General features: G+C 41.6%; 1 protein-coding gene across 1 annotated transcript in view; it reads right to left on the bottom strand.

Moving 5' to 3' along the window:
- Positions 1 to 12167, bottom strand: part of LOC132778894 (macrophage mannose receptor 1-like) — a 55279-nt gene that overhangs the window by 19927 nt on the left and 23185 nt on the right. The window contains exons 14-18 of the mRNA XM_067470321.1: positions 9436 to 9529; positions 2892 to 3033; positions 2339 to 2374; positions 2067 to 2236; positions 375 to 469 (exon numbers count right to left, since the gene is read on the bottom strand). Coding sequence (XP_067326422.1) covers positions 375 to 469; positions 2067 to 2236; positions 2339 to 2374; positions 2892 to 3033; positions 9436 to 9529 — 537 coding nt within the window. The remainder of the gene's footprint in view (positions 1 to 374; positions 470 to 2066; positions 2237 to 2338; positions 2375 to 2891; positions 3034 to 9435; positions 9530 to 12167) is intronic.

Genomic DNA, 12167 nt, shown 5'->3' with positions numbered 1-12167 from the left:
TCAGTAGGTTCAATGTTTTTGAATATTTAAGTCTGATCTTAAACTGTAATTTAAGATAAGACTGTCCAGTTCTGATTAAACCATTTTTCTAACATTCTTCAGTGTAAATGTGCTTCTGACTTCCTTCTTACACATGCTAGCTATTAGTTTGAATTCCTCTTTGGTGATCCCAAAAAGGATCTCACATTTTTCTTTCTCAGTGGAACTATTTGAAATCGTACCTTTAGTACCTCACATTTAAAAATCTTGCATCCTTCATGAATTCCCTTTATGTGAAGATCTTTTGATTTGTTGTCAAAGACGTTTGATTTTTTAAAAAACTTTGATAACTATGATGAGATACAGATATATACATTAAGATATTGGTTACTTACCCAAACTTTCCATCCAAGCCCATATTTAAGCCAATGTAAGAGGTATGTCGATCTGCGTATAGTCTCAGAGGTGTTGATAGTTGGTAGTGGTAGGCCTAGCAGTTGATGATGGAAGGGTTAATGTAAGTATTAGTTCTAAAGGGTTGAGTAATCTATTTATGTCCTATTAATTCTTCCATTTCCTTCTTTATAAAAGTATAAAATTCTTGTACTCTGTCGCATATGTATATAGGAGCCAATTTTTCCACATCTGTGACAACACAATTTTGTGGTTGAATTTGTTATGTGCGCTAGTTTAATTCGGGTTCTGTACCTTTAGTCAGTATTTTCCTTTGTGTTTCTATAATCCTTACAGATTTGATATTTTTGATTGAATGGATCCAGTGTTCAATGTCTGAATCATTGTTATTCAGATGTTCTTTCCATATCTCTACCAATGTTTGTTTCAAATTATACTGATTTCCGACTAATTTCTTGTATATGAACCCCATCAGGCCTTTCTCCTTTTCTAATTTCCACTTTAAAATTTGATCAAAATCTGTTTTAGGCCTTCCTTTTTCCTTTCTGTCTACTCTGTCACATAATCCAGTTCAAAGCAGATAATCTGGATTTTATATGACAATGTAGAAGGGGTCAAAGTAGACAAAAGCAAAGTGTATAGCAATCTCCCAAAGCAGAAGCAGACAAGAGTACAAGGCACAGAAGTTGCTCCCTCAAAGCCCTAAATCCTCTACTCTCGCGTTAGCACTCCCTCTGGCTCTAACTCTTAACTCAAAATGCTGCTCTTATGTGAATGTGAAACCAGGGCTTAGTGGAAGCTCTTAACTCAAAATGTTCTTAAGTTGGGATGCTCTTAAGTAGAGGTTCCACTGTATCACAAAATGACTAGTAGCCCCTACAGAACATGTGCCATTCTTATGTCGGATTGGTAGATACTACACAAACTTCTAGATTTTGAAAATTAAAATATGGCAACTTGTATTCATGTGTTTGAATATGTTACATGCATTTTCAGTTCTAGTGTTGCCTCGATAGATAATGTACAATTGGGTGAATTTTGAGAACTAAATTGTAGTAACTCTATTAATGTGTTTGCATACATTACATACTGAGTACTAGCACCAGCAAAACATCTACAGTTGTAACATACATTTGGTGGAAACCACACAATTGAGTGGAGATAATTTTTTAAAATTACCACCACTGTGTACTGGATGACTAGATGATATAACAATAATAACAATAACAACAATAACAACAACAAGAACAATAACAACAACAACGTTGTATATTCCACCCTATTTTTCCAGAGGGACATAGGACAGATTCCAAACATAAAAGGCAAACATTCAATGCCCAAACATAACAATAGATGTTAATTTATTTGTTACCTGCCTCTCCTCATGGCTCAAGGCAGGGCACAACACTGGATGACACAAAACTGTTTGATCAGGTTATAGTATATATGTTCCTATTTTTGCATCCCACTCTTTATTACAAGATTTGGCACTTGAATAGTTGAGCATGAAGGTGCACATCTGCAGGGTTAAGCTCCACATATTTTTGATTGTATTATATCTATTGTTTCCATCTAGAACTGAAAGTCGAACAGATACAGAAATGGCTATTCCTAAACAATTTCTCATTGGCTTTTGAACAACATTATTTTTATTTCAGAAACATATTTCTTACATATTTCCACAAAAACGTTCTTTCATTTTCATTCCCAATTATTGTGAGTTGACCACCATGTGTCTTGCAGAATGCTTGAGCCTTTTCTGCAGGCATGGGATATTTACTGAAATAATACTCATTGCTTTCATATGCAACCCAGCCCTCTTCAACAATTTTGAAAGAATATTCTGCAAAATAAAGAAAAAGAAATAACATGTATACAGTGCCATTAGAAGTGTTAATAGAAATGACATACAGTCTGGTTTTTGATGTGAAATTACCCAACATACCAAAAGTATTCTTTGGTTCCGGTTTTAAGGATATACCTGAAAAATCAAATATGTATTAATTCTAAAATAATCAAGTGCAATCTCAATTTAGTATCAGTAGTTAATAAAAGCAACAAAAATTAAACTTATTACATTATATATTTACAGCTTACCACACATTAACATATTGTACATGTTGTATGTCTGTGCAATTCTAGGAGCTAGCTGTTTCCGAGGTTTCCAAGTTGAGTGGCAAAGGGGATTGTTGCTACCTGCTTTCCATTCCTGCCAGTTTGGGTGAGGTGGAGGAACAGCATTTCCACCTACCCAGAAATATTCCTTTTTCCCAATTTCACAGGACTCTTGTCTTCCTATCCCTATGAATGTGGAGGGCTAATTACACATTATATTTGAGTATATAACATATGTATCAGGCCCAAGAATTTGGACTCTGCAATGTTTATAATGGAAATAATTAGCACAACACTTTTTTCAATCACTTGACTGAAAATGCTGCCCGTATCAGAATCATAAACACTTAACAAACAAAACCCTTAATAAAAATTTATTTTACCTCTTTTTATTTGGCAAATCCACGCATTCAAATGATAACATAAGATAGTACGCCATCCTCCATAATCCGTTATAAATAGTTTGCATTCGCTTTCAGTGCTTTTATCAGGGAATAACCCAAAAATACCATTAATATAGTCTACCTGTTAATAAAGAAATGAAATTCTGTAGTACATTGTCTTACTAAAATCACCAGTTGCAATGTGAGGAAAGAGAGTAGTAGTGATCCCCGGTGGCGCAGTGGGTTAAAGCACTGAGCTGCTGAGCTTGTTGATCGAAAGGTCGCAGGTTCGATTCCGGGGAGCGGCGTGAGCTTCCGCTGTCAGCCCTAGCTTCTGCCAACCTAGCAGTTCGAAAACATGCAAATGTGAGTAGATCAATAGGTACCGCTCCGGCGGGAAGGTAATGGCGCTCCATGCAGTCATGCTGGCCACATGAGCTTGGAGGTATCTACGGACAACACCGGCTCTTCGGCTTAGAAATGGAGATGAGCACCACACCCCAGAGTCAGACATGACTGGACTTAATGTCAGGGGACTACCTTTACCTTTTAGTGATCTTCAGAATATTTATACGTGTTTTTTATGTGGGTCTATTTATAGATACAGGAGAAAGGCTGTCATTTCCTTTTTTTAAGGTAATGCAAGTTATAGGCTGAATTTGGAGAAGTTACTTTCCAAACTAGAGCTTCTAAAATAACTCAGTCAACATAACTGAACAGTTATTTTTGAACATCCGGATTCCACAACCAACATCATTGTTCTATTTTACTAGCCCTCCACAGACAATAAGTACAATATATATAAACAATAAAATTTAGTTCTATATAATTAAAATTAACAAAACTGTCATTGTCTAATGAGGAACTACACAATATCAAAGTTTTTTTCCGTATCAGAGGGATTGCATAAACTAGCATAAAACTGACAAAAATAGAAGGTGTGCAGGAGGCTGAATAACTTTTGACCAAAACCAGGCAACAGCAATGGGATTGTCTGCAGCATCCAACAATTCCTCCTCTGTACATGAGGCAGGGCACAATGGACAAGCATACAGATGCAGAGTCGTCTGTTCTGCTCCACAGTCATACAAAGTATGGGATTCTTTTAGGTGGTGCCATTTTGCAAGGTTGTCTTTTGATCTGCCCATTCCGCTTCTGAATCTATTCAGGGACTTCAGGTTGCCCATTCTTGGTTTGCCCCGGAGGAAGACCCTCGCGGGGGCCATCCAGTTGGAATTTCTTGATTTAGCTGCCCAGAGGGATACCCTTGCTGTTGCTGGAGCAACGTCACGAGGAGTGGTAGTTCTCATAAAGCTTTTCCTTGATTTGAGTCTACTGGGAGGAGGCTGGTAACCATGTAGTGGATGGCTTTCACAGTTTTCAACCTTATTTCTCTCACATTTAGCAGCAACTTCCCATCGCACATGGGGGGGGGGGGGGGCAATGCCAGCTAGCTTGTGGAGTTTATCAACAGGTGTAGGTTTAAAACACCCTGTGATTATTCTGCATGTTTCATTCAATGATATGTTCACCTGCTTCACGTGGGCAGACTTGTGCCAAACAGGACAGGCATATTCGGCAGTTGAGTAAGACAAGGCTAAGGCTGATGTTCTTATTAATTTTGGGTCTGCACCCCATGTGCTGCCAGTAAGTTTTCGCAGGATGTTATTGCGTGCAGCTACTTTGTGCTTGGTGTTCAAGCAGTGTTTCCTATATGCTAGTGTTCGACCTAAGGTGACACCGAGATATTTAGGATGGAAACAATGTTCAAGTTCTTGACCTTTCTAGGTGACTTCCAATTTCTTGTTGGCTTCACGGTTGCATAGGTGGAAAACACATACTTGTGTTTTGGCAAGGTTAGACTTCAGTGGTTATCTTTTCAGTAGCTGGAGAGATCTTTCAAGGCATTAGTAAGTTGGATTCAACTGTTTCAAGGTCTTTTGCTTGTGTTGTTAGGCCAAGGTCATCAGCATAAAGCTCTTTGTGAGTGGTGGTTGTGGCTGATCGTTAGTAAAGATATTAAACAAGGTCGGTGCAAGAACGCTGCCTTGGGGTAAGCCATTCTTTTGCCTCCTCCATATACTTTTCCTACCCTGAAACTCCACATAGAAGCTATGGTTTTCTACGAGAGTCTGGATAACATTGCTTTTAAACAATATCAAAGTTAATATTGCTGTTTCTTTCGACCTAACAGCTTTTAATCAGGGACCAAGGGAGTGAAGTATGGAAAGTCAGTAGAGAGATGCCCAGTAATTGAATGTTAACTTCTTTCCCATAAGCATCCTTTTAATGTGCTCCCTTATAATTTAATAGATAAGGGAAATTTAAACCTGACTACTTTTTCAGTTCACATGCTTAGCCATTAGGCTACATCTCATCTCATCATCTTAAACCATAGAATTCCCCTGTTTTCACTAGTTCACTATGGCAAAAGCATTTGGGGTGCCACTATGAGATTATGAATGATGTTTGATAATTTTTTGGATAACCATTTTATTCTATGTTTTGCAGTAATTTGGCAATCTAGGAAAGAAACATCGATAAGCCAACAGGGTAAAGTTGGTAGGCAACAGCCTCAGAAGCACAGAGTTTCCTCAGTCTTTATGTCTAGGACTTTCTGGGGGGCTGGATATAGGAAACAGGCTAGTTCAACAGCACCAGTTGCCACTCAGAATCTCAATCCAACTATTAAAAGTACCGAGAACCTGCCCAAGATGAGGGAGAACACATTCCCTCTACCTCTCAGGGATATAAGTTCCCCTGATCCCCCCTCTAGAATCCTGGCTTCTGCCGCTATTAGATCTCCATTAGACTCTAATCGATAACCGGGAGACCTAGTCTTTACGCCTGCCCCAGCCTGTTCAGGAAATCCCACTCAAGAACTTCCTTTGTTCGACCATGTTCCGTCCCTTTTTCAGTTAGCGGGACGAACACTGGACACTTAGCAGGATGTAATATGGAATGTAAATCTCGGTGGGGGATTCCGGTCATCATTAGTAAAGGGTCAAATGGCCGTGGTCCTAGGTCAAGCATCATAGCGAGGTTGAGTCATTTGGAAACTCGCTCCCCTGCCAACCTGCGTTCCATCCCCAGGCATACGGCCGAGAAGGTGCTATCTTTGTCCTCCCCCCTGTCCCTGCTACTAATCAATGCTAGGTCTGTTGTTAACAAAACTGCTACCCTCTACGACTTCATTCTCGATCAAGCAGTGGACCTGGTTTGCATTACAGAGACCTGGATCTGTGAAACCTCCAGGTTTCCAGATATTTCAACAGCCTCGGAGTGCGGAACGGGGTGGAGGGGTTGCATTACTCCTCCGTGATTATTTTACCATCAAAACGGTTCCAACTCCGAAGATAGCTGGCATCAAATGTCTCGGTGCAGTCTTGGCCAGTAGGGAATCCTTAGCCATTCTTGTAGTTTACCGTGCACCGGGGTCGTCGGGAGAGAGTCTGCTTAAGCTATTAGATCTTGTTGCGGACTGGGTCCTGAGGTTCCCCAGATTTATTGTCCTGGGTGACTTCAATGTACATGCCGAGGCACCGTCATCCTCATCAGTAACTAAGGACCTAGTACTAACCTTGGAAACTTTGGGGCTCTCATTAATCAAAACTCACCCCACTCATCAGGCCGGTCATACTTTAGACCTGATTTTCTATATTGGAGTACGGACATCTTTATCGGCAGTAATTGATGTCCCCTGGTCTGACCATGCTGCCCTGAAGGCCCAGATTGAGACTCCATCCCCTCCTTCCCAAGCTGTCAAGCCAATCCTTCCCGCTCTAGAAGACTCATTGAACCTGCCAGGTTCTTGAATGCCCTTAAGGGCCTTGGAACCATGTGCGTCACTCTCAATGAGCAAGTCAACAACTGGAACACCAGTCTGTTGGCTGCCTTGGCTGCCTTGGATGAGATTGCTCCCAGACGCCACTTCCATCCTCGCCGGAATCGCTCCCCTTGGTACACTAACGAGCTATGAATGATGAAGCAAGCACGAAAGCGACTGGAACATCGGTGGCGACGGAAACCTGACGAAGTGTCAATGTCTACTCTTAAGGCTTTTCCCAAGTCCTATGAGTCAGCCATCAAGGACGTTAAAAAATCGTATAATTCTTCCTTAAAAGCCTCTGCTAGATCGCTCCCAGCACAGTTATTCAAAATCGTTCTTGCCTTGACTAGTCCAGCTCCTTTAGTCCAGAACCCAACAATTATGCCTATTTACAACCTATTTACAGCTTTGGCATTCCAGAAATTTTTCACTAACAAAATTACCATGCTTCGGCAGGAACTCCCCCCCACAGTCAACACTTTGAGTGAGCTGGAAAGCTTGTGGCCGCTTAGCGGGCCTATCTTCGATCAATTTACACCGCTTGACATGGAGGATGTCACCAGAATTCTGGCTACTGCAAAACCAACCACTTGTTCTCTTGATCCATGCCCCTCTTGGCTGATCAAGAGCTGCTTGGAAGGTCTACTCAATCTGTTGTGCAGTATAATCAATGCCTCTCTTGAACAGGGTGTTTTTCCGGACAACCTAAAAGAGGCAAGGATTCATCCCTTGTTAAAGAAACCTAGCTTGGATCCTATGACCCTTGCCAATTACTGTCCTGTTTCTAATCTGCCATTCTTAGGTAAGGTGATAAAGCGGGCTGTACTGGGACAATTGCAACAATTCCTGGATGACACAGCTGGCCTGGACCCTTTCTAGTCAGGTTTTTGCCGGGGCCATGGGACGGAGACAGTCCTGGTTGCCATTATGGATGAACTCTGTCGCCAGTCTGACAATGGTGGATCCGCGCTATTGGTACTTCTCGACCTTACTGCAGTGTTTGACACCATCGACTACGATCTAATGATTCACCATCTTGCCATGTCCAGAGTTCGCGGTCAGGCCCTTAATTGGTTCAACTCATTTCTCCGGAACCGGAGTCAACGCGTGGAGTACATGGATCAAGTCTCCGATAGATCCCCCCTCCTATGTGGGGTCCCCCAAGGTGCAATTCTCTCTCCTCTTCTCTTCAACATCTACATTAGACTCCTTGCTAGTTTGGCTCGGAGTTTAGGCCTGGACTGCTACCAATATGCAGACGATACCCATTTCCTTCTACGCCTGGAGCCTGGAGCAACATCAATTCCAGACAATTTCACCTGATGTCTGGAGGCTCTGTCGAACTGGCTAAGTGCTAACAGACTGAAGGTGAACCTGGCGAAGACTGAGATTCTCTGGCATGGCAGCCCGGCAGGTCTGACTCATCAGTTACCCACCTTCGATGGTGCCACCCTATCTCCATCGACCACTGTTAAGAGCTTAGGTGTTGTCCTGGATTCGTAGCTGACAATGGAAGCTCGGGTCGCTGCTGCCAGCAAACAGGCCTTTTTCCATCTACAACAAGCGAGGCAACTGGCACCCTATCTATCTGATGAGGCTCTGGCAACTGTCATCCATGCCATGGTCACGTCTTGGCTGGACTATTGCAACACCCTGTATGTTGGCCTTCCGATGTCTATGACTCGAAAGCTCCGTATAGTTCAGAATGCGGCAGCCAGGTTACTCACAAGAACGCCCATGAAATGCCATATAACACCAGTGCTGCAACATTTACATTGGCTTCCAATTGAGTACCGTGGCCTGTATAAGATGTTAGTTCTGACCTTTAAAATTCTTTACGACCAGGGTGCATCGTACCTTAGGGACCGCCTCTCCTTCTCCCATCATCGGAGGTTGCAACTTGGAAAGTACCAGATGCAGGGCTTTTTCTATTTCTGCCCCTGCCTTATGGAATTCCTTGCCACCCTATATGAGAGCCATGCGTGACTTAGGGCCTTTTACTCTAGCACTTAAGACCTGGCTTTTTACTAGAGCATTCAATTTCTGTTAATTTTTAATTTTTGTATTTATGTATTTTATCTTTTACAATTTAGCTGTAAATCGCCTAGAGCAGTCTCGGATGGAGGGTGATTAATAAGTAATTAAATATGATGATGATGTTGATGATGATGACGATGATGATGATAGCGCAATCTGGCAGCAGGCTACCACTGAACTCATAACACAACACAGCAGCAGGATACTGCTGAACACAGTTAACACAGGCAGAACACAGATAACAAAGTAATCCTTCCCTGTTTATTGTTCCCCCCTTTCTGTCCCCCCCCCCTTCTGACCCCTGTTCGGCTCATCTTCCGTTCCTATGTACTATCTTGCCAACTGTGTCCCGCCTGCGTCTCTCAGTCCACCCACTCTCACTCCGCCCGTTCTCATGACCACATGGTTACACACCTGTTTCTCATTCACAACCACAGTTGTGGAATTAGCATAGTACTACCAGCACTCGGTACCAGCTATCATACTTTTACCCTATCATTTAATAAAGATAAAAACTCTTTAAGTAATGTACAGTCTGAAGTTTCATAAAAGTTACGGATCAATTGTGTGCCTCCACACCCCCCCCCCCCCCGAGGCACACTTTTCAGCCCAATATTTACATTGTTGAGTTGATCAGAACTATGCTACCAATACATCCGTTTTAATTAGTTTACTTACAGGGGATTTATCACTCCAAACCCATCCATTCTCAGGGTCTAACTTATTTAAACCAATCCAGAAATCAGTAGTCCAGGGATCTCTTAAAATATCTCTGAAATAAAAAAAAGGCAGTCCCCAAGTTACAAACATCCAATTTACAAACAACTCACAGTTAAGAACAGGGGTGAGACAACAGGAAGTGAGAATAATAATAATAATAATAATAATAATAATAACAACAACAACACTTTATTTGTACCCCGTTATCATCTCCCCAAGGGACTTGGTGCGGCTTACATGAGGCCAAGCCCAAATACAACAATACAAGCAATAAACAACAATACAAGCAATTAAAAATAAAAACATAGACAATAAAAATATACAACATTATCAATAAGACAACACACAATTAAAAACAGTGGGAAGGCGAAATGTACAATTAAAATTGGAAATAATGTTGGGACATAGACGAAAAGGAGATAGTGGTATTTGCGGAAGGGCATACGAGCAGACCTAAAGAAATGTAAAGTGCTTTGGAGGACAAAGTGCTATGGGATCATTATTCCGGGAAGGCACACTGGAACAGCCACGTCTTGAAGCTCCTTCTGAAGATTGCCAAAGTTGGGGCCTGTCTGATGTCTTTAGGGAGTGCGTTCCAGAGTCGAGGGGCCACCACCGACTGCTGATTGTGTTTTTTTTTAAATTCACTGCTCTGAATACTTAAAAGTAATTTTTTTGGTTTTTTGCATTCTTCACATTTGTGTTGCATATTTCTTTTGAACTGGCTAAACTGTGTGTTGTATTATAGATAACTGGGTTACATACACTGAACAATCTGCAACACCCTCCCTCCCGACCCATTATTAGAACCTTCAGTAGCTCACTATAATATTTTTGACAACCATGTTGCCGATAAAATCTCTTGCATAAGAGATTACTTAGATGCAGTAATTGGAGCAAAGCCCAACAATGAGGTGTCCAGCAACTCTGTGATTGGGATTACACTGGATCAGTTTCAATTGATTATGCGAATATTGATTATGTGGACAACCTATTGAGACAGTTAAGGAGGACAACCTGCTTTCTTCATTCCTGTGCCTCTTGGGTGGGGATCCAGAGAGGAGATGCAATTAAATCTCAAATACAACAAATTAGTAATGCATCTCTCAGACAGGATATCTTTCATCCTGTTTAAAAGAAGCAGCAGTTAGATCACTACTGAAGAAGCCTTCCCTGGATCCCCTGGACCTTAATAATAACACACCAGTGTCTAACCTGCCTGTTTTGGGCAAGGTATTTGTCCTCCAACTCCAGACAGTCTTGCATGACACACACTTTTGCCCTCCAACTCCAGACAGTCTTGCATGGCACACACTTTCTTGACCCATTTCAGACTGGCTTCAGTTGAGACTGCTATGGTCACCTTAGTGAATGATCTCCATCTCAACACTGACAGGGGGAGTGTGTCCCTTTTGGTGCTTCTAGACCCCTTACAGCTTTTGATACAATTGGCCATGGTATTTTTAAGGAACACATAGAGGGACTGGAAATCGGAGGCACTATGTTGGAGTGGTTCTGGTCATACCTCTTAGGTAGGTTTCAGGTGGTGGATAACTGCTCCTCAAAAAAGGAGATGTTATGTGGTGTTCCATAAAGTACCATTCTATCCCTGATGCTTTTTAAAAATATTTACATGAAACCACTGGGAGATATTGTCTGTAGGCATGGTGGGCTGTTATCAGTATGCTGATAACACCAAATATATACTCCATGCCTTCAAAAACAGCTTCAGCCAAGGATAGCATGTCTCCACTGAATGAATACCTGGAGGAGGTAATGGCCTGGATGAGGAAAACATATTGAAACTGAATGCACACAAAACAGAGGTATCCTAATCTGGGTTGAAGGTGTGTCAGCTAGTTCTGGAAGAGGTTACACTCCCCTGAAAGACTGTGTTTGCAGCTTGGGAGTGCTCCTGGAGCCATCTCTCCAAAAGTTAGCTCAGGTAGATGCAATGGTCAGGAGTGCTTACTATCAGCTTTGGCTGATATGAACACATACCTCCATACCATGTCTATCCCATTATATACCTGTCCTCTTGATGCACTTTCTCTCGTCCTTAGTAAAGCTCAACCCCATTGTTCACCCCTTCTGAATTCTCCCCTCAGACACACACTACTCCACTTACTTATCTCACCCAGCTTTTTATCAATTTTATCCTGTGCATTTGGCCCACACACTGTAGTTTTATTTCCCCACCATTTTACTCTGTGTTTGTTTATTGTATAGTTGTCATTGTTTGCATTTTACTTCTATGTTTATCATTTGTTTGCTGTATTTTACTTTGTTGTGTTGTAATTCTTGGGCTTGGCCTCATGTTAGCCGCTCCGAGTCCCATTTGAGGAGATGGTGGTGGGGTATAAATAAAAATTGTTGTTATTGTTGTTGTTGTTGTTGTTATTATTATTATTATTATTATTATTATTATTATTATTATTATATGCCAACTATGCTCCTTCCTAGATTTGGAGGACCTAAAGATTATTGAAATTGCTTATATGTAGCAGCATTGAATAGTTGACAAATGTAAGCCGTCCTGAGTTCCCCTTCTTGGGTAAAGAAGAGCCGGGGTAGAAATACTGGAAAAAGAAAGATGTTAGCGCATGCACTGTAAGCCGAATGTTGGGTTTAAGAAGGGGGGGGGGGGATGGATTCAAGTATCCTAAAACACTGCTTGTCCAGACTTAAAC

Source organism: Anolis sagrei, chromosome 6, assembly GCF_037176765.1.
Source record: "Anolis sagrei isolate rAnoSag1 chromosome 6, rAnoSag1.mat, whole genome shotgun sequence".
Taxonomy (NCBI): Eukaryota; Metazoa; Chordata; class Lepidosauria; order Squamata; family Dactyloidae; genus Anolis; species Anolis sagrei.
This window is presented reverse-complemented; position numbering and strand designations above follow the sequence as displayed.